This window comes from Natator depressus, chromosome 25, assembly GCF_965152275.1.
Source record: "Natator depressus isolate rNatDep1 chromosome 25, rNatDep2.hap1, whole genome shotgun sequence".
Classification (NCBI taxonomy): domain Eukaryota; kingdom Metazoa; phylum Chordata; order Testudines; family Cheloniidae; genus Natator; species Natator depressus.
The window spans coordinates 13,128,759-13,156,216 of NC_134258.1; the positions used below are offsets into that span (position 1 = coordinate 13,128,759).

Here is a 27,458-nt window from a genome sequence, read left to right on the forward strand (position 1 = left end):
AGAGTCTCAGTGAATCCCAGGAAGAGGGGTGCAGGGCCTGGACTCCCCCACACTCCGTGACAGGAAGTACCTGCAACTCCGCCAGAGAGGAGCGGTTGTCCACCGGTTAGCACAGGAGCAAGGGGTCAGGCTTCCGAGGTGCTAGTTCTGACATGTGGTGGAAGTGGAGTCTAGGGCTTAGAACAGGGAGCTAGGAGTCAGGGTCCTGGATTCTAGTTCTGGCTCTGATGCTGCCTGGCTGCATGTTCTCAGGCAAGTTGTTGTCCTTCTACGTGCTTCACGTTGTCCCTATGTTCCCAGGGACAAGTCATGCCCCGAGCCTTGGTTAAGGAATGTGTTTATGTGAAGCCGGTTGAGAGGCACCACTCAGGGCAGGAGAATGAGCAGGGTTGCCCAGCTGTTAGTGGGACACGGAGACTGATGGCACGTCAGGGCACATCTGGCAGGCTAGTGAGCGCATCCTCACCCCCCACCCCCACCCCACCCCAGCAGCTGCTGAACAGTAAGTGATGGGCTCCAGCCTGAAAACAAACCTGTCCTGGTGTCAGCTGAAGCAGGGCTATGAGCTCACTTCAGGCTGCAGCCAGAGGATTGGAACGTACCAGCCAGTGTGAGTGCTGGCAGCGCAGACAAAGGCCAGTCCAACCAGGACCGCCCTGATCCTGAATATCCTCGCAGGGCCTCTGGGCCTGGCAGCGTGGTGAGGACACTAGACCCAGGCTGAAATGGGATACGATGGAGTCGGGGCATTATGCCCCAGTGCAGGTGTGTTACAACCAACACAAGGGACGCTGGGTTCAGGCTGAGGCGCGTTCTAGGGTGAGGAGCTGTAGATACACTTTTAAGGGCATTGGCTTGTAGGGTGATTGGATCCACCCGGGTTTAGGTATATTAGCTTCAGGGACTTTATAGCCAGATCTTGGTGCATTAGAAGCTTAGGGGCATTAGAGGCCAACCAGGGTGCATGGTAGGTTTAGGGACATTAAATCCATGATTGCATTACTGCTGCCCAAGGCACCTACTTCACGCCCCTCCCCTCCCCGGCAGGTGCCCAGATCCAGGGTTTCAGGGTTTATTATTTATTCATTGCTTTTCCCCTGGGCCTGGCCCAGCGCCCGGCTCCTTTGAGCACAAGCAGAGGCCCCAGGTCTCTGACCCCAGCAGAGGAGCAGCCCACCTTCTGGGGGGCTGGAAGGGGGTGCCTCGGCGGCTCCCCCCGGCAACATACAAAGCAGCGGGCTAAGGGGGGGGTGCGGGTGAGGGAAAAGGGGGCGCTGTCACTTTAAAGATGCAAATATCCAGCCAAGAGCAATATCCCCGCCGGCTGGGCCAATCAGGAGCCGCTCCTGTTTCCTTTTGTAACCACCACCTGCCCACCAGCCAATCCCGACGGGGCCCCCGCGCGGGCCCCGCCCCCGCTCCAGCCCGGCCGGCTGCGGGGCGGGCAGGCGGCTGCAGCCCGAGCCGGGGCACTGGGCGGGCGGGTCCGGCTGCGCTCGCCGCCGGGGCTCGGAGAGGTGAGTGCGCCCTGCCCCGGGGCCGGGCTGCTGCTCCGGGCCCCCCCCCGGAGGCCTCTTCTGGGCTCCCGCCGCCCGTGACCTGCCCTCGCCATGGGGAGCTGGGGGGCCAGCTGGGAGCTGCCGCTGCTCTGTGCGCCCCGCTCGCCCCACTGATCCCCCCCCATACAGGGGCCGCCCCTCCCTTCTGCGAGCCGCCTGCGCTTCTCCCCCCTCCCCGCCCGCGGCCGATCCCGCGTGGGGTCCCCCTCTGTGGGCCTGGGGTGTGCACGGGGGTGACCTGCTGGTCTGAGACCCCTGGCAGGGACTGGCCGCCCCGCAAATCTCCCCCCTCGGGCTAGGGGGCAGGTGCCCGTCTGTCATGGGAAAGGGAGGGTAAAATGAATTCTGTGTGGGGCCACTTTCCTCTCCCCTCTCTGGCTGGTGTCAGTGGGCCCCCGCTCCAGTGGGGGCCAGATTTCCCCCCCCATCCCCTCGTTTGGTGGCTGTGGGCCCCAGCCCCACTGAAGACCATAATCACACCAGCTGAGGGTCTGGCCTGGAAAAATCCAGTGTTTGTCATTAGCAGGCAAGGGCCCGGGGAGGGCATGAGTTGAGCCAGGTGCTAGGAAGGTGAGATGGGGGGGCTCGTGTGTGTGGGGGGGCTGGCAAGCGTGTAGCTTCGCTGGGAAGGCGCTTTTAATATTTTTGGCAGTGTCCCTGCAGCTGGGGGATTCGCTCCCTGCTCCCGAGCTGCCTGAGCCCAGCCACCTGCCTGAAATTTTCCAGCCCTGCAGGTTTGGGGCAGGTGTCTGTGCTCTCGGGTGAAGGCCGTTGGATGCGGGGACTCAGAAATGTGCTTCCCCCCCCCCCCCCCCCGATCCTTGCAGCGGACTTGGATTTCTCCTCCCGCGCTATGGGGGTGTGGAAGGATTTTAGTGTGTGTGTGTGGGGGGGGTTCTTTAACCCCAGCCTTACTTGGCGCGCACGCAGGCTGTGATCCCCATGTCGGGTGAGCGGTTGCCCCTCGGCTGGCTTCACACGGGTGCAAGATGCCAGCAGGTTTCTGCCTGTCGGGGAAGGGTGGGGGCGGGGGGAGAGAACGCCTTCCCAAGCAGTTGTCTCTGTTGAAGCCTGAACGACGGCGAGGCTGTCAGGTTGTCTCCGCGGCTTGTGTGTGGGAGAGGCAGACCCGAAAGCGCGCGCCAGCTCGCTAAGTGTTCTTCAGAGGTGCTGTTTAAACGTTCTGTTTCTCTTTCATCTGCCACGCACATGGAAGCACGCGCCGTTTGAGGCCTCTGACGTGGGGCGACAGGGAGTGCTCACTGAATGTGGCTTGTGGGCGGCCGCTGGGAGTGTTGCAGGGTTGGGTTGTGTGCTGCATGCTCTCCGGAGCAAAGGGGCTCATGGGTGGCCGGAGCTCTCCTTGCCAGTGCATGGATCCTCTCCTTTGAATGAAGGGCTGACGCTCAGGTGGGTGGAAACATTTCGGGGGGGGAAGCGGCTGTGTGTGTTGGCATCTGGCCTGGGATGACCCACGGTTTCCTTGACCTGTTGCCTATGGAGCAAGTGGGTGGTGGGTCCTTTGAGGTCCATCGTGGCCCCCCTGCCCCTCCTGAGATGCGTCCGCAGTGACCTTCTTGCATATTTCATTCACTGGGATGCTCGGGTTGTCTGGGCCTTGTGCCCTTTGTCATCTCGGTTGATGAGGATCCTTTGAGAGTCCATGTGGTGACTGGATCCTGGGAAGCACCGTTGCTGGTGCTTCAGGCTGGCGGGGCTGGCTGTGCGTTCCCTGCCCCTCTCTGACGAGCTCCAATAATGTTGCTGCTCATCTCCCATTCTGGCTCCCACCTGCTCTGGTGCCGATCCGAGATGGGTTTGAACCTGGGATCTTCAGCCTAGACCTGGGTGAGCCAAAGGGGTAAGGCCATTAGCTGGTAGCAGTAGTAGAGTGTTATCCTCCGTGCACAGACCACTAGAGGGCAGCATATTGCCCACTTTGCAAGCATGGCACATGCTGAGTGGGAAGTGCTGCCATGTCTTGCTCTAGTCCTACGCTGGCAGGGTAGGACCGGGTTGGCACGCAGTGGCTCCCAGACTGGGCCATCCATGGTAGCTAAGGGAGGGCCCGTTTACCTCCTCCTACCTCCTTAAACCTAGGTGTTAGATCTGCTGAGAGCTCGAGAGCCCTGCTTCCCCTCGGCAGAGCTTCCAGGCCAGTTCTGAAACCCGGCACCTTGAGCCGTAAAGCTCCTAGTTTGGGACTGTCGATGGGAAGGGTTGAAAGCCTTGTGGGCCGCTTTGTTCCAGCCTATCCAGGGTTCCCCCGCCCCAGAGGGCGGGCGAGGGTAGTGGGAAAGGGCTCGCTCTGCCGCTGAGAGCTTGGCTCAGCGATGGGGCATGTTCTCCTGTTGCAGCTTCTCCCTGTGTGCGCCTGGATCTGAGCCGGGGAAAACCTGCTATGCCAGTGACTGAAGGAAGCTGACTGGCAATACCGGAGCTAGAGCCCTGGCAGGCCTTGTGCCCTGGCATTTGGGGGGGGGGGGGGTCGGGGCGGGCAGGGCCAAGCACTGACTGGGGGTGGGGGAGCTTCTTGATGTAAATTTGCTGTGGTACCAGTTGCCCGGGGAGGTTTGGCAGCTGCTCCAGGAAGGGGGTGAGATCGGGGCCTGGCGTGCTCATTTCCTGCGTCCACGCGGGAGGCCCTGGCAGTGCCAGGCGGCTGAGACGACCGCTTGTTGTTTGTCTCTGTGTTAATCTGCTCCAGCGCACTGCCCGGTTCCTGCCAAGCCCAGTGCCCCGCAGGCCCAGTCCTGCGCATCTTCCTCTTGCGTCTTATTCAGGCCTTGCCCAGAGTGGCAGCTTGGCCTGGAATGACCCCGTGGAGCGGTGCAGCTTCTGTTGCTAGCTGGGAGAGCTGAATTCCTTCCCCCCCTCGGTCCCCCCCCATCCCTCTGGGGCCTGAGCTGCACAGCTGGGCGCTGGGTTCCAGGAGACGTCTCCCCGTGGCTGCAACATCTGAAGATCTGTTTGGTCGGTTTGACTGGGGCGCCTGGCAAATCAAAGGCAGGCGTGCGCTCGTGTGCCTAGGGCGGGGCCTAGGGATCGCGGGAGCTGGGGGTTGGAATGCCTGTGCCCTAGAGATCAGGGCATGCATGGGTGTGGGAGGACTCCTGGGTTATGACTCCAGGATGGCCTGGCAAGCAAGGTGCTGCTCCTCCCCGTCTCTGCCCCCTCCTCCACTGCTGGGGCACGGGGACCGGGGAGCCCTCCAGCCAGCACCCTGCCCCACCATCCTCTCGCCCTCTGCTCGCGGCTCATCCTAGGATGTGGGACTGTGCTGGGCCTCTTGGACTCTCATGGAGGGAAGGCTGCTGGAGCGGCCTAGCTGGGAAGAAAGGACCCAGGCGTCCAATTCCCCTGCCAGGTGCACACAATGAGCCTGATGGCACAAGACCCTCCCTGTGAGCTTCCGTTGCCAATGGGAGGCGTAACTCAGGGCCTGCACCCCCTCTGCCCCTCCCCCCCAAAAACTGGGCCAAGTACCCTCGAGAAGGTACAAGTACCTTGAACCAAGTACCCTACCTTAGAAGTTGCTGGGGCATACAGGGGGGGCCAGGCCTTGGGTGAGCAGGGGGCAGCGTTCGGGGTGGGGGCCTGGTACTGAGAAGGGTGGGGAGGCGGCTGGAGGGGGGGTATCCCCATGTTTAAGGCAGGCTCTGTGCTCCCTGGCCTGCTCTGCCTGGGCTGAGGTTAATGTTTAATCCCCAGCCCCTGATGTCCCCTGGCCGGTGCAGACACGTCTGGGTTTGGGGACTTCTGTCCGCAGGCCTTGCTGCTCCCTGGGGGCCAGCGCTGCTGGACCCGATCAGGCTGCGCCCCCCGCCCCCCCGGGTTTGCTTTGTTCCTTGCGCTCTGGGCCTTTTCCATCTTCTGTGCGTTAATTTTAGTGCTTGTGAAATGGAGAGATTGGCAGCGGAGGTGGGTGTTGTGCAAGCTTCTCTCTGCGGCAGTTCGAACATACCCCCCCTCCGCCTCTGCTGGTGCCCCTCAGTCCTGACCCACAGCCCCCTGCCCTCCCAGCCCAGCGCCCTCCGTGGGCTGGCGCTGTACCTCCCCCTAAATGCTGTGCTGACTCCAGCGGGGTGTGACCCCCACCCTCGCTCCAGGGTGCGTTTATGCCCCCTGCAGGTCAGAGCCTGGCAGTGTGAGTCTGGCACCAGCCCTGGGGCACCCCAGAGGAGTCACAAGGCAGCTAGGGCCTCTCGATCCCTCTGACTCCCTTCCGTGCTTCCAGGTGACCAGCGTCTGCTGGGCCGGTGCTGGCGGAGATGGCACCGGCGCCGACAGGTGCCCATCACCACGTGGGTGCTGTACCATGGCATGAGCCAGGCCTTGCCAACCTCTGTGGGCAGTGTGCATAGAAGAACTCAGCTTGCCTGGCAAGGTGGGGGCAGGGGCATTGTGAGACCTGATCCTGGGGTCTTATGGCTGAGATGCAGAGCTCCAGGATGCAGCCTGCGTTGACCTGGTGAGAGTCTACCCTGGGGAGCTTCCGTCCCTTCTGCAGCTCCATCCGGGGGCTGTGGCCATCCCAGCCTGCCATGGGGGTTCCCTGCTCTTTGGTGTGTGCCACGTTGCTGGGTGCGGTTAAACAGCTGCCATGTTCCGTCCCAGAGGTGGCTGCATTTCACCGATAAGCAGGGATCACGTTGGCCGAGGCGCGGGGGGAAAGAGGAGGGACTATAGAAATATGAACCCTTTTGTTGGCAGAGTGCCCTCCAGGCTGGGAAAGGGAGCAGACTCCGACCTCCCCCCTCCCCTTCTGCCAACAATTGGAGCAGATTCTTGCTGCCCCTGAGACGCCAAAGCCCATCAGAGAAGAGGGCTGGTGGCGTCGTCCCCTCTGTCTGGCGAGGGGCCGTGCAGGGGATGCCATGGGTGCATCAGGGAATCTCTGTGGCCCATCTAGGATAGTCTGGCTGCAAAGCCCCTTCCTCATTCGGTGTAAGGGGGTGCCCAGCTGGCGTCCCAGCACTGGGGACGAGGGCCCCTGCTTTGATTGCTTCCTAGCATTGGCGGAGGAGTCCCCAGCTTCCTCCCCCTGCCAGGCAGGTGCCCCCTGTTGATTCCTGAGCCCACAGGCTGGGCAGGGCAGCAGGACTGATCGATTTCCACTCTGGGTCATTGCTCCCAAAGTGGATTCCGCTCCGCTCCCATCTGGGTCCCCCTCCCTGCTCCTGTGCCCAGCCCCATGTCTGCGTGTGTGAGGCTGCCGTGGAAAGACAGGGCTAGCAGGGACGGGAAGCGCCATCTCACCGGGTTTCTCTGGTAGAGCGGACGGTGGTGGTGGGGGCGTGAGCCTTCAGTGCCTGGGGGTGAGTATGACTAGGCCGGAGGCAGCGGGGTGTGGTGGGTAGAGCATTGGCCGGGGACTCAGGAGCTCTGAGTTCTATTCCCGGCTCTGCTGTTTGACCTCAGGCAAGTCGCTTTCCCTTTCCATGCCTCAGTTTCCCCTAACTGTTTCCTCAGTTTCTCCTCCTTTAGAAAGTGCCCTGGGCCCTGGGGATGGGAGGTGGTAAGTGTGCAGAGCAGCCCCACATGAGTGGGAGGGGCAGATGTGGCTTGGCGGGGGGGCTGGTTAGGAAATGCCCCGAGTTGAGACCTGCCCATTCCTGTCATGTGCCAGAGGAGCGGGGGTGCCAGGCCGGGCCAGGGGTGGGCGGAGGCAGCAGGCACTCACAGGTGTTGGTTCTGCTTAACTGGCTGGTGGCCCCCCCGGTCCCCCACAGCGGAAGTGGTGCTGTGCTAACTTCTGGTTTCTCTCTCTCTCTCAGCTGTGCTGGGTCCCCCAGGAGGACAGAGCTGAGGATGAACCAGCGGGGACCGTGCGCCCGTCAGTGCTGGGTGAGTCTGGTGGCCCTGGGGGGCCCATGGGGGCTGGCCCTGCTGCAGATGGGGCCAGGGCTCAGCACCAGGGCAAGAACTGAGCAGCTTGGCCCCCACCCCAACCCCAAGGCCTGAAAGAGAGAAGGAAAAAACTGAGCGTGCAAAGATTTTCTAGTTTCCTGTTTTTCTCTCCTGCACGGAGGGGGAGGGGGAGGGGTAGGCTGGGAGGAGAGCTCGGGGGGCTGTGAACGAGCCCAGGGGCTGGGGCTTCCCCCATGGACTGCGGTGCTGTGCTGGGAACTAGAGACCCCAGGCTCACCTCAAGCAGGTGATGCAGGGGGTGGTTACTGGCCAGCCAGGTGCGCCCCCACCCTGGGCTAGAGAACTAGGGACCCGGTAGGCTGTGAGGGTCTCTACAAAGTCGTGCTTGTGCCTCGCCTTGCTATATGGCCCAGGGATCCCCTCTGAGCTGGGGGCTCCAGCAATCTGGCAGGGGCAGCTGGGAGCCGAGACTCCTGGGTTCTCTTCCCCAGCGCTGAGAAGGGAGTAGGATTTAGTGGCTAGGATGGGGGAGGGAGGATTGGGACTCGGGACTCCTGGGTTCTGTTCCCATTTCTGACTAGCTCTGCAACCTTGGGCAACTCCCCGTCCCGTGCCTCGGTTTCCTCATGGGGAAGGTGGCCTAGGCGTTAGGTGGTTTGGTGAGTGCGCTGGGATGCTGCAGACAGAGGTGCTGGGGGAGCAAGGCAGAGCCTCATTCATTATTCAGCCGTGTATCCGGTGTCAGTCCCAGCCCTCACCCTGGCCGCATTCCTCAAGCGTCCAATCCCTGGGTCCTCGCCGTGACATTTAGCACCTGCTCACTGCCTGGCGCTGATCAGCCCTCCTTGCTGGCTTGTACCAGTGCCGAGAGAGGCTCCCTGGGTGGTGGGGACACGCGGCCAGGGTCCAAAACCTCCTCGGGTTTGGAGATAGCCACCCTGCACACGCCACCCGATGCGCCGGGGTGTCTGGGCGGCAGGGCCAGCCCTTTCGAGGAGTGTGAGGACAGGGCGGCACATGCAGGCACGGCCGCTCTCTGGGCTCCAGCGAGTGTGGGATATAAAGAACAGCCCGTTTCCATGGATACGGCAGCACGGGGTCTGCGAGCTGATTAGGTTTTAAAAGAAACGCGCCCTGTTCCAAAGTGCTTCGCCCCCGTTAGACCCTGGCTCTGCCCCCGAGCACCACGCGGGCGCGGCTTTTCCCCGCTAGCCTGCGGGGAGGGAGGGGAGGCTGGCCGGTTCTGCGTTGAGTGGGGAAACTGAGGCACTGGGCTGCACTGACTCATGCAGGGAGTCGGTGGCAGAATCAGAGGTGGAACCCGGGAGTCCCGAGTCCTAGTCTGCAGGCTGTCCTTGTGAGAGGCTCTGTGCCTTGGGGGTGGGGAAAGCAAGGCACCGGAAGAATTTAACCATTACAAGTCTGGTAGAGCTGGGACTAGAACTCAAAAGTCTGGAGTCCCAGCTCCCTCCAGCTCTAACCACTAGATCCCATTTCCTCCTGGAGCTGGAAATAGAACCCAGGAGTCCTGACACCCCGCTTGCCTTGCTCTAACCTCTCAAGCATGTTCCCACCCTTGGAGGATTATGTATCACACCTATTCCCCGGTGTCCCCATGGGCCTGTCCCCTTGTTGTCTCGTTAAGCAGCTCTCCCCCCCCCCCGCCCCCAAGCAGAGATCTCTCTGTCCTGCGGTGCTCCCTGTGGGGCGTGACGGGAAGAAACCTGCCTCTGCACCACCTGATCTCTGTGTTTGCTCCAGAGGCCGGAGAGCTGAGCTGCAGGATCCGGGAGGGAGCGTCGTCCCGCGCAGCTCCAAGATGTCCTGTTTTGGGGAGCATTTCTGGGTAAGTGTCTCCTTTGAGGGTATGGGGGGGGGACTCTGAGCTGTGGGGTTCGAATGGAGCTGGGTTGTTCCTTAGCATCCTTGGAGAGATGGGTCCTGTCCATAAACCCCAGAGCTGACGGAGGAGCAATTGCTGGGGAAGGTGGGGGCAGCCCAGATGGCGGGAGAGCCGAGCAAGACTACATATCCCAGCGTGCATTGCTCCGCCTCCATGGCTCTGGTCCGCCAGTGCTGGTGTGGGGATGGATCTGTTCCCATCGGACAGGGCCCTTCCCGCTGCGGAGCACTGAGGCCCTGGTCCGGAGTCGGATCTGCGTGGAGGACAGGGGGCTACATTCCTTCTCTGGCTGCAGCTGGCGCTTGCTGCCTCCTTAGGTCCCAAAGCAGAGCTGGGCCCTGACTGCAGCGTGTGGGTCTGCGTTGGGGTATGCGCCTGGCCCGGACACTGTAATGCCCCGCTCTGGCTGGCATGGGGCTGGCTTAGGAGGCTGGTGGACACGAGCTCTGGAGTCTTATTCCCATTACACAGCTGGGAAACTGAGGCAGTAATTCGCCTGAGGTCCCGCAGCAGATTGGTGGCAATGCTGGGAAGAGAACCCAGGAGTCCGGACTCCCCTTGCACCCGACTCTATCTTGCGCTCCTGTCTCCTAGGCCGCGCTGCCCCTCTGCCAGTTGGAAATGTGGGCCTGACTGTCCTTGCTGCAAACTGGCTTTGAACTGGGACTGCCCCTGTGGGGTGGCAGGGCGGATGTGGCCCAGGGGACTGAGTGCAGATCTGGGAGCCAGAGAACCTAGGCTGTCCCTGGTGCAGAGCTGCGGGGAGGGGCTCCCCGAATGATTAGGCTGTGCTGGCCATGGGTCTGCTGGCCCGGAGTTCCCCGGCTTGGGTGGCTGTGACCATCTGGTGCATTGTAACACCCTGGCTGGGCTTCCCCTTGCCCCTTCTGTGCCCACTCTGCCAAAAAGGGGGATTTCCAGGCTCTGTGCTCTCTGCTCTGGGGATGTCGGGGGGGGGGGGGGTTCTTTCCTCTAGCTGTGGGAAGTTAGGGGCTCTCCACCTCTGCAGCTTGCTGCTGGGAAGGGAAACAGCCCCGGGAGGACTGCGGAGCTGCCGAAATACCTTGGTGATGGATGCACATTGTGCGGGGAGATCGGGCCCTGCCGCTGCCCTGCAGGCAGTCCCCGGCTGGCCCTGGAGGCCTGGCTGCGCTGGGGAGATTTCTAGCCGGCAGGAGCCGTGATGGGGGAGACCTGCGCCAGTACAGGGGCAAGGAGCCCATTAGACTCTGGGCGGGGGGTAGATGTGGAGATTGCACAGATCTGGGAGCCTGGAGACGGGCTATGAGGCCACTGGTCCTCCTCCGTGTGGACTGCTCCGCTATGACTAGCTGGGGGGCATTTGCCTGGCCAGAGGGTGGCGTGCCTGGTATGGCCGCAGGGCACACGCCAGCTGCTGTCCAGCCCCACTGGGATGGGAGGGGGCACCCCCCTCCCTGTGCAGTTGGGGGTGAGCCGTGAGCAGGTATGGGTCACTTCCATCTCTCGGGGTCTGGGCTGGGTGGGCCTGGCTTGGGCGAGAGCCGACACCTGCCCACTGCCTGGTCCGAGCGCGCCCGGCCTGGTGCCGCCTGCCTGCAGCCGTGCCTCGCGCAGCGCCCGGGAAGTGTGTGTGGGGGGGGTGTCTCCGTTCTTTCCCCCAAAAATGATGCTCCCCCCCTTGTGTTCCTCCAACCAGATCCAGTTTATAAGCAGGAGGGCAAAGTCGTAGCTAGGCAACCCCATCGCCCGTAGCAACGGGACCCGGGGGCTGGTGCCAGCCCCGTGCACTGCTCTCTCCTTGCTGCCCCAGTGGCTCTGCCAGGAGGCTTTCTTAAAGCGGCAGCGCACCCTTACCCTCCCCCACCCCCACCTGGGATCTCCAGAGGCAGAGGTGTGGGGTAGGGGGCTGCCAAGGACCTGGGCCATGCCGACCGCAGCCCACCTCGGAAAGGCCGCGGGGTGGACGGTATGCGCCAGAGCTGGGTCTAGAACCCAGGAGTTCTGCCTGCCATGCCCAGTGCTCTGTGCTGGGGCGCACATGGGTGCTGGTGGTGCAGGGAGATTGCCAGGGGGCTGCCAGAGTGAACTGCCCCCCCCATCATTCCCTGTTGGGTTGAGCCCCAACCACCGATGACAGAGCCGGCTGCTCCCTGCCCCCCTCTCCTCGCAAGTGGGCCTGGGAGCTAAGGATGCCTGGGGTCAAAGGCTGCCCCTCCCACCTTGCACCAGTCACTTCCCTGCCCCGTGCCTCAGTTTCCCCATGGCTGTAACACGGGGCTAGTGATGCTGACTTGGGAGGGAGTGGGGTTGTGAGCCTTCACTAACTGCTGCATCTCCTTTACCCTCCTGCCCCACACCTCTGCCCCGGCTGTCACACCCCACTTCTTACCCGGCGGGGGGAGGGGTCAGATTTCCCCTGGGCCACCCCTCCCTAACGTCCTGCGCTTCCAGCCTGTCTCCCCAGCAGCTGTGGCTGCTGCTTCATGGGGTGCTGGGTGTGGGGCGGGAACGGGCTGTCTACAGGCACTTGTGAGCTCACTCACGGGGTGCCCACAGCCCCCCTTGGCAACCAGCCCAGGATGTGGGGGGCTGGTGTGTTTAAATGGCATTGCCCACCCATCGCCCTTCTCCTCTGCTGCAGGATGTGGGGCCCCCCCAACCAATGGGCATTTCATACCCATCTCCAGCACAGAGCCGGGGAGCACCGCCACCCGGACCTCTTCCCTCCCTGCCCAGCCCTGGCTGTGGTGCCCGCTGCCTGGCTGGGGGAGGCTCCCGGAGGAGCTGAGGTAGTGGGAAGGTGCATCTGTGCCACCCCCATCCCAGAGCGTGAGTGGGAGCCCGCCCAGCTGCCTGCCCATGGCTGGCACCACATGCCTGTTGGAGCTTGGCACCGAGCAAGTTCCCGTCAGCCCCTCTCCTGCACGGCCCTGCCCGGACTCCTGCTTTCTACACAGCGGGTGTGGCTGGCACCACCCCCGCATTGGGGGGGTCACTATGAGCCTGCGGCCACGTGGCTGGGTTGTTTACAAGAAGGCCAGAGTGGGGGGGGCTGACTTGGGGGAAGGGTTGAAATAGTCCAGGGGGATCCTAGAGCTGGGGGAGAGCAGCCCCACGGCACCCCGTGCTCCTGGAGCAAGTGCTGGGGAGGGCTGGCAAATGCCATCCTGCCACCTTTCCCCCCAAGGCCGCTGCTCTGAGCTAGTGGCCACTGGGCCTCCCTGGCAAATGCTGAGACGGGGGGTGGGCAGAGTTCAGGCCTGGCTGGGTTTCCCTGCCACCATGGGGCAGGGAGAGCTGGGGCTGTGGATTGGGCAGGAGGGAAGGCAATGGGCCGTGACTGTGGGGGACCCCCCGCCCGTGGGGTCCTGTCTGGCCTGTAGGCAGAGCCAGGGACCCCAGATGCCCCTGCCCCCGAAGCCCACTGGAGAGCGCCCAGGGATAGGGGCAGGATCTGGGCCTGGCGGCGCTCTGCCCCCTTCACCCTCTGCTCTCTGCCGCCCGCTGCAGGGAGAGAAGAACCAGGGCTTCGACGTGCTGTACCACAATGTGAAGCATGGGCAGGTCTCCACCAAGGAGCTGGCCGACTTTGTCCGTGAGAGGTAGGGCCGGGGGTGCGGGAGGGGCGCCTGGGCCCCAGCAGCACGGTGCTTTCTGCCCCCGAGGGGGGCGTATTGCCCCAGCTCTGGGCCAGCGGGGAGCTGGTGCTCAGGGCAATGCAGTCTTGTGCCCCAGGGGTGGAGCTGAGCCCTGCCAGGGCCCTGGGGCTGTCTCTGCCGTTCCCCGGCGTGTGGCAGGGCAGCGCCCACCCCCACCACGTGCTGCCCCCACCACATGCTGCCCCCCGGGCGCTGCCCGTTCGCTCCCCTCATGCTCCCTCCCCCCTCTCTCTCTCTCTCTCTCTCTCTCTCTCTCTCTGCTTCCAGGGCCACCGTGGAGGAGACCTATGGCAAGTCCATGGCCAAGTTGGCCAAGATGGCCACCAATGGCACGCAGCTCGGGTGAGCGGGGCAGGGCGCGGGGGGCCGGGCCTGCGTGTCTGAGCCCCGTCCCTGTGTGAACCTCCTGCTGCTGGAAGGCCCCCCTCCAGCCGCATGGGCCTTGCAGAGATGAGAGGGCTCCCCTGTATCTTCCAATGCCCCCATCCGCTCCGCAATCCTGGCAGGGGGGCGTTCCTTTGGACCCACTCAGCGCTGGCCACTGGGGGGTGCCCATGGGACCGGAGGCTTCCCACTGCCCGCAGACCCAGTTGCCCATCCCAGGGTGGTGCGAGGTCCCGGGCGGGGGTAAGGGGGGGCCTGCTCTCAGCGCCTGCGTCTCGGCCCCGGCAGGACTTTTGCCCCGCTCTGGGAGGTGTTCCGGGTCTCCTCCGACAAGCTGGCACTCTGCCACCTGGAGCTGGTGAAGAAGCTGCACGACCTGCTCAAGGAGATCGCCCGCTACGGGGAAGAGCAGGGCAAGGCGCACAAGAAGGTACACGCCGCCCCGTCCCTGGTACAATCCCACCCCTTACTCCTGGGGCTGCTGTCAGCGAGGCTCCCTGGGTGCCATGGGCTCAGGGAACTGGGAGCTCTGCCTGGGCACCTGCCGGCAGGGGGTGGCTGCACCTGGCTCTCGCTGGGCCAGGCGCCCCTCGCCTGGCAGGCTGAGATGCCAAGGGCTGAATGGGCCCAGAAAGCCAAATTCCCTGCTCCCCACCAAGGGGCATCCCTGGGACAGGGGCATTTAGGTTGGGGGGGGGGGGGAGTTCCCCTCCCCACCATCTCCAGGCCCTTCTCTTCCCCCCCCAGTCCAAGGAGGAGGTGTCGGGGACCCTGGAGGCCATCCAGCTGCTGCAGGGTGTCGCCCAGCTGGTGCCCAAGTCCAAGGAGAATTATCACAGCAAGTGCTTGGAGGCCGAGCGCCTGCGCCGGGAGGGAACCAACCAGAAGGAGATCGACAAGGTACTGGGGGGTGGGTGGCTGGCGATGGGGGGGAGAAGGGGGCTGTGGCCCATCACCCGGGGATCTGACCGGCATGGGAGGGGCTGGGGTGATTGGGGCAGGCAGTGCCCCATTGACAAGTGGGGACTGCCCCGATGCCCGCTTCCCATGGCAGGGCAGAGCAGCTGAGCCCTTGCTCCCAGCTCCCACCCCCCTTCTGTCCTGCCCCCGCCAGGCCGAGCGGAAGTCGAAGAAGGCGGCTGAGGCCCTGCGCCGTGCAGTGGAGAAGTACAACATGGCCCGGGCCGACTTTGAGCAGAGAATGCTGGACTCGGCCGTGGTAAGTGGGGAGGTGGGCGCAGAGGCAAGGATGCATAGAATCATAGAATCATAGAATATCAGGGTTGGAAGGGACCCCAGAAGTTCATCTAGTCCAACCCCCTGCTCGAAGCAGGACCAATTCCCAGTTAAATCATCCCAGCCAGGGCTTTGTCAAGCCTGACCTTAAAAACCTCTAAGGAAGGAGATTCTACCACCTCCCTAGGTAACGCATTCCAGTGTTTCACCACCCTCTTGGTGAAAAAGTTTTTCCTAATATCCAACCTAAACCTCCCCCACTGCAACTTGAGACCATTACTCCTCGTTCTGTCATCTGATACCATTGAGAACAGTCTAGAGCCATCCTCTTTGGAACCCCCTTTCAGGTAGTTGAAAGCAGCTATCAAATCCCCCCTCATTCTTCTCTTCCGCAGACTAAACAATCCCAGCTCCCTCAGCCTCTCCTCATAAGTCATGTGCTCTAGACCCCTAATCATTTTTGTTGCCCTTCGCTGGACTCTCTCCAATTTATCCACATCCTTCTTGTAGTGTGGGGCCCAAAACTGGACACAGTACTCCAGATGAGGCCTCACCAGTGTCGAATAGAGGGGAACGATCACATCCCTCGATCTGCTGGCTATGCCCCTACTTATACATCCCAAAATGCCATTGGCCTTCTTGGCAACAAGGGCACACTGTTGACTCATATCCAGCTTCTCGTCCACTGTCACCCCTAGGTCCTTTTCCGCAGAACTGCTGCCTAGCCATTCGGTCCCTAGTCTGTAGCGGTGCATGGGATTCTTCCATCCTAAGTGCAGGACCCTGCACTTATCCTTATTGAACCTCATCAGATTTCTTTTGGCCCAATCCTCCAATTTGTCTAGGTCCTTCTGTATCCTATCCCTCCCCTCCAGCGTATCTACCACTCCTCCCAGTTTAGTATCATCTGCAAATTTGCTGAGAGTGCAATCCACACCATCCTCCAGATCATTTATGAAGATATTGAACAAAACCGGCCCCAGGACCGACCCCTGGGGCACTCCACTTGACACCGGCTGCCAACTAGACATGGAGCCATTTATCACTACCCGTTGAGCCCGACAATCTAGCCAGCTTTCTACCCACCTTATAGTGCATTCATCCAGCCCATACTTCTTTAGCATGGGGGGAGGTGGGTGTTGGGGGGCTGTGGGGGGCAAGGGGCAGCCACTGGAGGGTGTGGGGGCAGAGGGAATCTGCCTCGAATCTCATTCGGGGTAGTGTGGGGCGGTGTGGGCTGGTGATGGGGCTGGGAGGGGGGCACCATACTGCAGGGGTCCAGCTGGGCTGGGGGGGGGGCCTGAGAGAGATGCCACTGGGAACTCCACCCTCTGCACAGACCCCCCTCATCTAACTGCTCCACACCCGCCCCCCCCCCCCGGCAGCGGTTCCAGGAGCTGGAGGAGACCCACCTGCGCCACATGAAGGGGCTGATCAGCTCCTACTCACACTCCGTGGAGGACACGCATGTGCAGATCGGACAGGTGCGCACCCCGGGGTGTCTGTGTGTTTGGTGGGGGTGGGCTGTGGAGAGGGGGGCGGGGGCATGCGCTAGGGCGGGGGGCGGGTGGGCTGTGGAGAGGGTGGCGGGGGTGTGCGCTGGGGCGGGTGGGCGGTGGAGAGGGGGGCGGGGGCGTGCGCTAGGGCGGGGGGCGGGTGGGCGGTGGAGAGGGGGCGGGGGCGTGCGCTGGAGAGGGGGGCGGGGGCGTGCGCTAGGGCGGGGGGCGGGTGAGCTGTGGAGAGGGGGGCGTGGGTGTGCGCTGGGGCATCGGGTGTTGGGGGGCAGTGGGAAGGGGGGTACAGGAGAGGGCAGCTGTAACCCCCACAATCTCATCCTGCCCGAAGGAGACGCTGCTGGGGGTGGGGAGCGAATGGGGGAGGGGGGCCTGGGCAGTCACCAGCGAGATGAGTGCTGCAGCCTGAGCTCTTCCTCCCTCCCGCCCCCAGGTGCACGAGGAATTCAAGCAGAACGTGGAGAACATCGGCATCGAGATGCTGCTGCAGAGATTCGCCGAGAGCAAGGGCACCGGGCGTGAGAGGCCGGGTGAGGGCACGCGAGGGAGGGGCTCACTCTTGCATGGGGCTGAAGGGCGGGGCTTGCACTGTTGCATGTGGAGGGGCAGGGCTTGCTCTTGCACACGTTGCACGGGGCCTGGGGCAGGTGGGGTGGGCGTCTCTGCCAGGCTGACCCCTGCCCTGCTCTCTGTTGGCAGGGGTGCTGGATTTCGACGAGTGCAGAACGGTCCCAGCACAGGAAGGCAAGTACGTCTCTGCAGCTGGCGGCCCCGTGGGTGCTGGGGCATCGCCTGGGAGGAGGCGGCCACGGGGGCAGGGGAGCCGGGACGTTGGGATCATCGCTGGGGAAGGGCTCTGGGCGGGCGGCGGAGGTGATGCCTGTGGGGAGGAGCTGGGAGCACCCAGAGCCCAGCTGTCCCGGCTTGGGGGGCCGAGCCGTCTCCTGGGGGAAGAGGGCTGGATCTGCACCAGGAGCCGCTCACCCGCTCTGTCCCCCACAGGGCCCAAGAGGAGCCTCAGCAAAGCCTTCCGCATCCCCGGGCTGAGCCGGAGAGACCGAGAGCGAGACACTGTGTGAGCTCCCCCCTGCCCCTACTGCTCCTCTTCCCCTCCTGCCCCCCTTATCCATCCTCCCTACCCTGCATCTCCCCCACCTCCGGCCCATCCATCCTCCCTGCCTTGCTGGGCTTCTCCGGGCAGTTCCAGGGGGTTTGATTCTCTCTCTCTCTTCCCCCCCCCAGGGAGTCCCCAGACACTGACTTGGTGAGTAGCTGCCCTGGGTGACGCGCTGCCAGCCGGGGGGAAGTAGGGGGTGGATCCGGCCACGTTCCTTCCTTCGCTGGCACCTGCCCATGGTGCTGCCAGACTCGCTAGGGCCCAGCAGCTCTCGGTAATGGGGGGCTGGGCGGTGTCCACCTGGGGCAAGTTCGGGGGGGGGGGGGACCCCTGCCCCAGGGGTTCTGCAGCGCTGAAATCACACGTTCCCGACCCGCAGCGCCCTGCTGTCCCAGCCCTGGGCTGCCCCCGCTGTCCCCCTCACTGGCAGGCCTGGTAGATGCCCCTGGGATTGAATGGGTGATGGAGGAGGGTCCCTCCTGGGTGGGGTGGGGCGTGTGGCCTCTAACCCCCTCCCCCCTACTGCGTTCTCCCCCCGCAGACCTGCCCGGATGTGGACGAGGAGGGATTCACTGTACGGCCTGACATCAACCAGAGCAGTATCCTTGGGCTGACTGGCGGGGCGAGTGCCAGGATGGGGCCCAGCTGGGCGTGGGAGGGGCTGGTGGGCTCAGCCCCTGGTCCCCTGCCCAGACAGTTCCTCTCCTGCCTGGCGGCGCCCGGGTCCATGTCCTGGGGGTGGGGGGCAGGGGTGCCGGGCATCCAGCTCCCCTGCTTGGCTGCACTAACGTGCCAGGGCAGGAACTCGGTTTCCAAACCCCCTGTGCTGGGGGAACCAGGCTGGGCTCAGAGCCGCTGGCCCTGGAACACAGCAGGGCCTGGGCTGAGCCCGAGAGATGTAGGCTCGGATCAGGGGAGGGCTCCCCTGGTTTTGTGGCAGGGAACCCCGGCCTGGCAGGACTCTCCCCTACAGATCCACGCCTGGCATAGGCCCTGTGAGCGAGGGGCACGTGGCATTGCCCAAACTGGCACTGGGAGTCCTTATTGGCACTCAAGACCCCAGCTGGGATCCAGGCCCATTGGGTCGGGTGCTGCCCCAAACAGCCTGTGGCCTGATTAGACCCAGACCCCGCTTCACAGATGGGGGAAGCTGCAGCCCAGTGCTGCAGGGACCTGCCCAGGGACCCCGGGGGGTTGGGGGTGGAGCCGGGAACAGAACCTGGGTCTCTGGGGGACCCAGCCCAGCCTGGCTGATGATTCAGGGCTGATGGAGGGGGAGCCAGTTAGGCTGGGCAAGGGTTTGGCGCCAGGCCAGGACTGCTGGGTTCGATGCAGTGAACTGGGGTGGAGGCGACACCTAGTGGGCGGCCGGGAGAATGGCAGGCTGGGGCTCAGCGCCACTCCGGTCTGGGGGCTTTTCCCTTGAACCCCGGCTCAGGCTCGGGCGGGACCCACGGCTGCTCGTCCAGCGACTCGGACTACGAGGACGAGGACGAGCCCCGCAAGTTCTACGTCCGCATCAAGCCCCTGCAGCCCTGCGACGCCGCTGGCAGTGGCCAAGCCGCTGTGGAGCAGCTCAAGGCGACGGTGGGGAACCTCCCCCTGCCCCCCAGCACTGGGGTGAGAGCCAGGGGCTGAGCCGGGGGAAGCAGGGGACCTCTGGGGTGCAGTGGCATGGGACCAGGCTGGTGGCTGGGAGGGAGCAGTGGTGGGGCTGGGGGGGAGTGGAGGGGGTGGCTGTGGGTCTGGGAGGGGAGGGGTGGCCATGGGGCTGGGGGCTGCAGGGCTGGGCTGCTAACTGCCACCCTGGTGATCCCCCCTCCCCCTTGTTCTCTCGCAGGGCACGGTGAAGAGACAGTCCTGCAGTAAGTGTGGCTCAGCTGTTCTCCCCCTCCCCCCCCCCCCCCCGTGCTCCCCTCCCCGGCTCTGAAGCAGAGGGTTCTGTAGGGGTGGACAGGGGAGATGCCAAACCCGGGTCGGGTGGGGTGGGGGGAGATTGTTGTGGGTACAATGGGCCATGCAGCAGGGGAGGTCCACGCAGGGCGCCTGTGGACCCCCCCCCCCACCTGTCTGGGGAGACGGGTGCCAATCCTGTCCTGGCAGCGCCCCCCAGAGGCTGGCTCTGCACCCCGGCCCTCTGGGCAGTTCTGAGCTGTCCTTTGCCCAGAGCAGTTTCTGATGGGCGGTCTTAATTTTGTGAGGGCTCAGCCAGATCTCCCTCCTCCTAGCTCTGGGTGCCCTGGATAACGGGGGGCTGCCCCTTTCCTATGACCCCAGCACTGCTCAGCCCCTAGTGACTCTCCCATCTGGATACAAGAGCATGGGCCCCGCTGCAGAGGGCTCTGGCAGGCACCGTGACCCCCTCCCGGCCAGCCTTCTGAAGAGGGGGCGTTATTTCTCATTTTGCTGTGTCGGGAGCTGTCCAGGTTCCAGTCCCGGGGCCCCAGTGATGCCCTCTGTGTGGTTATTCCCCAGGGCACTTACCGGTAGCGATGACCGTCACGGTGGATGTGGGCTCTGTCAGGGCCCTGGGTACAGGTGAGGCCGTGTCTGGAGACAGTGGGGGGGAGAGGGGGGCAAGGAGGGAAACGTGGTGCTTTGCAAATCCTGCCCCTGTGGCCACAGGCCCCGCCCTAGTGTGCTACAGTAGCTGTGTGCTAGGTTCTTTCCAAAGGCTTGGCAGTGACGTGGTTAATACTGAGATCAAGGTGACCATCGGTAGGGGTCAGAATTAACGCCCATACTAGAGGCCTCAGGGCAGCACCCCGTCCCAGGTCCTGTTGGTTCAGCCTCTCTGCAGACTCAGGCAGGCAGCCTCAGAAGCTTTCACTGGCCTAAGGGCAGTTGGTGGGGCCGACTGTGTGATGGGTGGGGGCTGTGGCCAGTTGCTGGGGGGGTAGTTGCGGGAGGGGTGCGGTGGCTCTGGGTGCTGGCTGGGGGCTGGGTCCTGGCTCAGATCGTCTCCTTTCCTGCAGGTGACGAGTCTGGGAAGCTGCAGCCCCCCCACCCTGCTGTATGGACTCCCAGGTACCGGGGTACCTTTGGCGTGGGCAGTGAGGGCTCATGGGGAGGGATGGACGTCAGGGTCTTTGTATGATGCGCCTGCTCTCCGGAGCACCAGCGCCCGGCTGCTGGGGTGGTTTTGGGACTGCATGGTCAGCTCATGGTGGGGGCCTCCCATCCTCGATACACCAGCCCTTCCCAGGCCCTTCCTGTGCTGGACCCCCACGGGGCTGCAATGGGCCCCCTTTGCAGCAGGGCCCACCCAGCCTGGCCTTCCCCACAGCTAGCACTGCCAGCGCCCCAGATGTCTCGGGCAGACACCCTGGGGCACAGGATGGGGCCAGGAGTAACAGTGTGCATGCGGCCCCACTGATCTCCCTCCTCTCCCTCCTTTGGTCTGTCCCCAGCTGCGCAGGGAAGCCCCGGCCGGACGTAGCCCCTTCTGCAGCCCTGTTCGGGCCCCCGCTGGAGTCGGCCTTCGAAGCGGAGGATTTCCCAGGTAGGTGTGGTCTGCCAGTGCCTGCCTCACAGGAGGGGAAACTGAGGCACAGCGGGGTGGGGACATCTCACAGTGTGTGTGAGACAGAGCTGGGAATAGGACCAGGACTCCTGGGTTCTGCGCTTTGGCTTCAGCTCGGAGCCAGGGCTCCCCCCGCTGGCTTTTCTGGGCATTGCAGTCCCTGTGCTGAGCTCTGCAAAGCTGCCCTTTGCCCCTGCCCTCGCCGGCTCCCTCCGGTGGCGCGGGGCAGCAGGCGGCTCTGCGCTGGCGGATCCGTGACAGGAAGGTCACCCTGTCTCCACAGCCTCCCGAGCCTGCGGCCTGGGCTCCAGCCCGTCTCCCTTCTCCTCCTCGTCTCCAGAGAACGTGGAAGACTCGGGGCTGGACTCCCCCTCGCATCCCCCCACGGGCCCCTCGCCGGACTCCAGGCCCTGGACGCCCCAGAGCCCCCTCGCCAGACGGCCTGCCAAGGGCTCCCCGAGGCTCCAGGAGGAGCGGGGCGCCCTGCCCCCCACGACGGCCGCCTCGGAGGAGCAGAGCGCCTGGCTGCCCCCGCCCGCCAGCCCCACGGGGTGGCCCCGGGACACCCCCTGCTTTGCCGCCTTCGGCTCCGAGCCCAACGGGGAGGACTCAGGGGCGGGGTCTCGGCACGATTCCCGCTGCCCCAGCGCCACGGCCCTTTCGCCCAACCCCTCCGGGGACCCCCAGGCCTCGGTGGCCAGGCCTCTCAGTCCTGTCTTGGACCAGGCCCTGCAGCCCTGCAAGCATGGGGCCTGCCCCCCCTCCAACACCTCGTCCTCTCCGGTGCCCCCCAGCTGCAGGGAGCCCTCCGGCCCCTCCCTGTGGACTCCCCAGGGGCCCGGTCCCAGGCTGACAGACAGCAGCACTCTGGCCATTCCTGAGCTCCGGGCTGAGCCTGGTGAGTACGGCCCGGGGGGCTGTGAAAGGACCTGCCTCTCGGCTCCCTGCTTCCCAGAGCACAAGAGTGGGGTACCGCGAGGAGCGGTGACCTTCCCCCCCCCCCCCAACTGCTCTTCTGGTGGCCCTCAATTCAGCCCTGCAGCCCCCCGAAATCCCCCCTGCTATCCCAGCTCTGGGCTCCCCCCAGCTCTGCCGGTGCCCCTCGATCCCACCCCACAGCCCCTGAAATCCCCCCTGCTATCCCAGCTCTGGGCTCCCCCCCAGCTCTGCTGGTGCCCCTCAGTCCTGACCAGCGCCAGCCCCACTATTCTCGCTCCAGGTCTCTCAGGCACTGGCCGATCCGACCTGCCTGGCGCTCTTAGTGAGGAGGAAACGTGTCTGTTTAGGTGCCAGGCTGAGTCGCTTCCCCGCGTGACCCAGCTCTGGTTCCTGAGCTCCTGGACCGACCCCGGCACGCGGCTGGGGGGCACTCCTGCCCCTGCGTCCCCACCCCACAGCCACCTCCCATGTGCCTCCCCTCCCCCCGCTCCCAATGCCATGGGACAGACCCTGACCCACCCCCGCCTCTCACCCCTGCCTTGTGCTTCTGCAGATCCTCCCCCTGCACCCGCCCCACCCAGCGCTGCCCCCAAGGTGGCCCCCCCACGGCGCTCCAGGACGAAGAGGCCCTCGAAGGGGCAGGCCGCCTGCAGCCACGGTGACCTGGTGGGTGGCGCTGCGCTGTGCTGGCTGGGAGCCGGGGTGTGTGTGGAGGGATGGGGAAACCGAGGCACGGAGTGAGTAAGTCACTTGTTGTCCAGGGAGTCTGGCAGAGCTGGGGTTTGAACCCCAATCACCTGGGTCCCAGCGCGGCGCTCTGCAGGGATCTGGCGTCGCTGACCCTTAGTGGGGGCTGGGGAGCGGATCCGCAAGTTGGCCCCGAGCTGGAGGTGAAGTGAAACAGACGGGAGCCCGAGGAATTTTTCAACTTTGTAGAGGCGGATTCAGGCTAAAGGCTCCTTCCCCCACCCTGCGGGGTTTGTCTGCGTCTCAAGGGAAAAACCAGCCATGACCAACCTCGAGGGGTCTCCAGGGTGGCCGATCTCCGGCCGTCGCTGAGATCCCGGAGCAGACGCTAGCGCACAGACCCCCTGGGGTGGCTGGTTTGTCCTGTCTGGCGGGGGATATATGCTTTCCTGGGGAGTCTAATGGTTAGTGGTGGGGCTGGCGCTCCTGGATCCAGGAGGGAAGTGAGGTTTGGTAGGTAGCAGGAGACTGGGACCCATTTCCAGCTCAGTCCTGACCCGCTGGATGGCCCTGGGCAAGTCCGTGTCTCATCCCGTGCCTCAGTTTCCCCACCGGTTCAATGGGGCTAATGATCCTGCTCCCATTTGCAAAGTGCTTTGGGATCCCAGGCCCTTGGATTCTCCCATCCTCTCCTTGCCCTGCCACTGGGTTAACCCGTCCCTGGCCTGGACGGTCATGTACTGCCCTTGGTTTTGCAGTCCCGCTCCCTGAGCCCCTCTCCCCTGTGGAATTCGGGCCCTTCCCACTCGGCTCCGCCCAGCCTGGGTGAGCGCAGTTTCTTCACGGTCTCGCAGCCGGCGCTGGGTACGTACCCCGGGGGTCGCGTGGGCCGGGTGGGAGGGTAGGGGACCAGCCCCGAGCATCGGGGTGGGGGCAGGGGGTGAACCTGTGGATAGAAAGGAGGGGGCCCAAGCCGGGGGAGGGAAGGGGGAGCTATGGGCTGGGATTGAGCGGAGGCTCCGTACCTGACCCTACCTCCCCTCCCGCCCCCCCCCAGGGCTCTCCCGAGGCCCCAGCCCCGTGGTGCTGGGATCCCAGGATGCTCTTCCTGTGGCAACTGCCTTCACTGAGTACATCCATGCCTACTTCAAGGGCCAGGACCCCAACAGGTAAGGTGGGGGATTGGGCCCAGCCTCGTTTACAGCCTGGGCTCCCTGAACCCAGGCACTGTTGGGCCCGGCCTACGGATGCCCTGGTTATGGGGAGGGAAAGAGAGACAGCTTGGAGGAGCGCCAGGGCTAGATATCTGCCCCCAAATCTCATGGGGCATTGGGGAGGGGAGGACAGGGACTGGATCCCTCACTCCCTGCCCCTTCCCACAATCCCGCTGGGCACTGGGGGGGTGGCTCTCCCATCTCTTCCTCCCCCCCACCCACGCTCCACCATGGTGCCAAGCTCAGGGCAGACCGTTGGGAAGCTGGGCTTGCCCCCGCACTGGCTGGGATTCCTTGCTTCGATTTCACCAGCTCACGGAGTCCCAGCCTGTCCCCTGGGGTGCCCTGCTCTGTCTCGCCACCCAGGTGAGATGGTCCCTCCCGCCAAAAATCACAACAATAGGCCGGTTCCTCCCAGCCCCAAAGGACCAGTCACTCGCCCCAGGCCAGTTGCACCTGAGATCTGGCACCGAACCCTTAGCCAGTCTGATCGTAGATGATCTAAAGATTCATTAACTAGGGAAAGGAAATTGGCGAGCTATTGACAAGGGTAAAGCAGGCCACAGAGATGCATTCAAACCAGTTCCAGTCTGGCTTCCAAAAGTAACGGAAGCTTCTGTGATAAACAAGCTCTGTGTCTCCTTTGGGGCTAACCCAGGCCAAGCCCTGGAGATCTTCTGCCTAGCAATCCTCTCTCCCCTGCCCCCCCCCCCCCCCCCCGGAGCCCAAGCAGCGTAAAAGATCACATTCCTCTTCGTTAGGGCCTTCGATTCCTCTCCAGCCTTGGGCTTCGAGCTGCAGGGACTCATGGGCAAGTCTCCTGCCGTGGTGGGGGGAGCCCCGGCAAAGTCTTGTTCTCCGATGTCCCATGCTGGTTGGTCTGCTGCGGGTGGGTGGGCGCGGACCCCTCTTGTGGGAGGCTGGTATCTCGCACGTGGCACTGGTTCTCTCCTGGCCGGTGCTTTGCAGTGATAGAGCAAACACGTGGGACCCGGCTGCTTATAACCCTAATCCCCCCCGTGGCCCCACCAACACGCTGAGCCCGGCCAGGTCCAGCCCTGGATCTGTCAGGGTTCAGGGGAGACATAGGGGCCTTGGCATGAGCTGGGACCTGGTCTGCCGGCATCACCCCCCCCCCCATTGGGGTGACTGGATCTCCCATCCCACTGCCTTCCCACCCCAAGCCCCAGGGAATTGTGGGAATGGGGTGGGGGGAAAGATGGGAGATCTGGCCACCCCAGTGCCCTGGGGGATTGTGGGAACTGGGAGATCCCCTCCCTCCATTCCCACAATCCCCCGGAGGGGGTGGTGGGGCTGGACTCCCCGTAGGCTGTGGGGGGTTGGGCTCTCCTCGCCCGTTGCCGGGGGTGGGGGGGGGCTCTGAGTTAATGCCTGGCTCCCCCCCAGCTGTCTGGTGAAGATCACGGGCGAGCTCACCATGTCCTTCCCCGCCGGCATCGTCCACGTCTTCAGCGGGAGCCCAGCCCCGCCTGTGCTGAGCTTCCGCCTGCTCAACACGGCACTCATCGAGCAGTTTCTGCCCAGCGCCGAGCTGCTGTACAGGTACCGGGGTGGGGCCAGCTCGGCCACGGAGCTGGGGGGGGGCACGGGGGCTTTGCTGGGGCTCTGAGGCTGCATCCCAGCTGGTCTGACCCACCCCTTTCCCACCCGCAGTGACCCGTCCCAGAGCGACCCCAGCACCAAGGACTTCTGGCTCAACATGCCGGCGCTCACCGGGCACCTGCAGAAGCAGGCGGAGCAGGCCCCGGCCGCCTCCTACTACAACGTGGCCCTTCTCAAGTACCAGGTGAGGTGCCAGCAGGGAAGTCCTGCCCGCTCGGGATCCCCTTATCGCCAGGCGGTGCGGTCAGGACTCCTGGGTTCTCTCCGTGGCTCTGGGAGGGGAGTGAGGTCTAGTGGGTTAGAGCAGGGGGTGGCTGGGAGCCAGGGTTTCTGGGTTCTACCCCAGGCTCTGGGAGGGGAGTGGGGTCTATTGGCTTAGAAAGTGCCGGGGGGCAGAGGGGGAGGCTGGGAGCCAGGACTCCTGGGTTCTCTCAGGGCGGCAGAGTCTAGGGTGGGCTGGGAGCCAGGACTCCTGGGTTTTACCCTGGGCTCCGGGGGGAGCAGAAGCTGTTCCCAGCCCCCCACTGCTGCCGGGGCGCCGGCCCCTCAAGCCGCTCTCTGCTCCCCTGGCAGTTCTCCAAGCTGGGCCCAAGCGCGGCCCCCCTGCAGCTGGCCGTGCGCTGGGACTGCACCACGGCCGCCACCCAGGTCAGCGTGGAGTACGGGTACAACGCCGGTGCCATGGCCATGCCCAGGCCCCTCGCCAACGTCCAGGTGCTGCTGCCCGTGGAGGAGCCGGTCGCCAACGTGCGGCTGCAGCCTGCGGCCAGCTGGTGAGAGCTGGGGTGGGGGCGGCGGCTCAGGCCTGGGGGGAGGAGTTGGGGAGGGGGCAGGAGGCAGCTGGGAGTCCCGAGGGGGGGAGAAGGATGGGGGGGGGCAGGAGGCTGGGAGCCCCGGGGGTGGGGGAAGAGGAAGGGGGGACAAGAGGCAGCTGGGGGCTATGGGGGGAGGAGGGATGGGGTGTAGGAGGCAGCTGGGAGTCCTGTGCGGGCAGGGGAGACCAGGTAATGGCTGGACCTGTGTGCGCCCCCAGCCCTCGCCTGGTGGGGTGACATTCCCCCCCACCCCCCCGGTCTCTCTCGCCCCGCAGGAACCTGGAGGAGAAGCGTCTGTTGTGGAGGCTGCTGGACGTTCCTGGGGCCCCGGATCGTGGCGGTGAGAGCTCTCAGTGCCCCTGCCCGGTTGTGGAGGGGGGGGCGGCTGTCGGGGGGAGGGCTGAGCCTCCCTCCCTCTGATGTTGGGGCAGCCAGGGGCTGTGTGTGAGCTGCAAACCCATGGCCCTTGGCCCCTATGCCCACTGGCCATAGCGGCTCCTGGGGGGGCTGCAGGGGGCTGGTAGCTGGGTACGGGGCCTCCTGCTGGCCTGTTGCCAGCTCCTGGTTCTGAACAGGGTTTCCTGGGTGAGCTAAGGGGAAGGGGGGTCGGGTGGCTCTTAGCAGCTGTCCCTCTTGGCACCCCCAACCCCAGGGTGTGTCAGCCCCCCCCCAGCTCAGTGCTCTGGAGTCTGTTCTCCCTCCGGGTGGGCAGGGTCTGACCCCTCAGTGAGATCCTGAGCCCCGTCTGTCTCCGCGTTGGTCCCCAGGCTGCGGCCACCTCTCTGCCAGCTGGGAGCCCCTCTACGGCCCCAGCAAACCCAGCCCTGTGGCGGCTCAGTTCACCAGCGAGGGCAGCACCCTGTCGGGCGTGGAGGTGGAGCTGGCGGGCAGTGGGTACAGGATGTCGCTGGTGAAGAAGAGATTCGCCACAGGTAACCGCAGGAGCTGGGCACATCACTGGTGGTGGGGGGGACGGGATGACACTTCCACCTGATTGCACGTGGAGAACTCCTCCCACTCCTGTCCATCACCGTGCCTCAGTTTCCCCTCTCATCCTTTGTTTAGATTGGAAGCTCTTTTTGGAGCCAGGGCCTGGCACGATGCGGCCTGATCTGGGGTGGGATTGGTAATAAGCCGTACTAACAAAGAGATCCCAGGGCGGGGAATATGATCTGAGCACAGGGGAGTGGAGGAGGCTGGGTAGGCGGGGGGCCTATACCGGGAGTCCCCAGTGTCTGTCTCCGCCTCTCACGGTTGTGTTTCCTCCTAGGCATTTATCTGGCTGGCTCCTGACCGGCTGCGCTCGTCCCCCTTGTTCATTCCTGGTTTTAAAGCCCCAGCGGACGTTGGCTCATTCAGTCGTTTGCTGCCCCTGGGGGTTTCTCTGCTGTTGGATTTTTAAACACTGGAACAAAGTCGGATCTGGAGGGAG

The 27,458-nt window shown here is 64.3% G+C and overlaps 1 protein-coding gene across 2 annotated transcripts; it reads left to right on the top strand.

The window, feature by feature from the left end:
- The first annotated feature begins 1,439 nt into the window (after nt 1–1,439).
- FCHO1 (FCH and mu domain containing endocytic adaptor 1) lies at nt 1,440–27,458 on the top strand. Of its 2 annotated transcripts, XM_074939435.1 has the most exons (30): nt 1,501–1,517; nt 5,797–6,030; nt 7,337–7,406; nt 9,192–9,276; nt 12,826–12,917; nt 13,242–13,316; nt 13,647–13,788; nt 14,106–14,258; nt 14,473–14,577; nt 15,980–16,078; nt 16,542–16,638; nt 16,808–16,852; nt 17,111–17,183; nt 17,351–17,372; nt 17,767–17,824; nt 18,664–18,845; nt 19,066–19,090; nt 19,701–19,763; nt 20,201–20,252; nt 20,636–20,727; nt 21,032–21,646; nt 22,241–22,353; nt 23,133–23,238; nt 23,432–23,543; nt 24,996–25,151; nt 25,263–25,395; nt 25,785–25,984; nt 26,302–26,366; nt 26,794–26,958; nt 27,297–27,458. In XM_074939435.1, the coding sequence occupies exons 4-30, from the start codon at nt 9,250–9,252 to the stop codon at nt 27,317–27,319; spliced, it is 3,090 nt and encodes a 1,029-aa protein (XP_074795536.1). In that variant the 5' UTR covers nt 1,501–1,517; nt 5,797–6,030; nt 7,337–7,406; nt 9,192–9,249; the 3' UTR covers nt 27,320–27,458. The 2 variants fall into 2 exon arrangements, with proteins under 2 accessions (XP_074795535.1, XP_074795536.1); XM_074939434.1 differs by lacking the exon at nt 5,797–6,030 and having other exon boundaries at nt 1,440–1,517.

Coding starts and splice junctions, on each gene's coding strand:
- FCHO1 (XM_074939434.1), top strand. CDS start 9,250: ATGTCCTGTTTTGGGGAGCATTTCTGG. Junction 9,277..12,825: donor GTTTTGGGGAGCATTTCTGG/GTAAGTGTCTCC, acceptor CGCCCGCTGCAG/GGAGAGAAGAACCAGGGCTT. Junction 19,091..19,700: donor GGTGAAGAGACAGTCCTGCA/GTAAGTGTGGCT, acceptor GTTATTCCCCAG/GGCACTTACCGGTAGCGATG.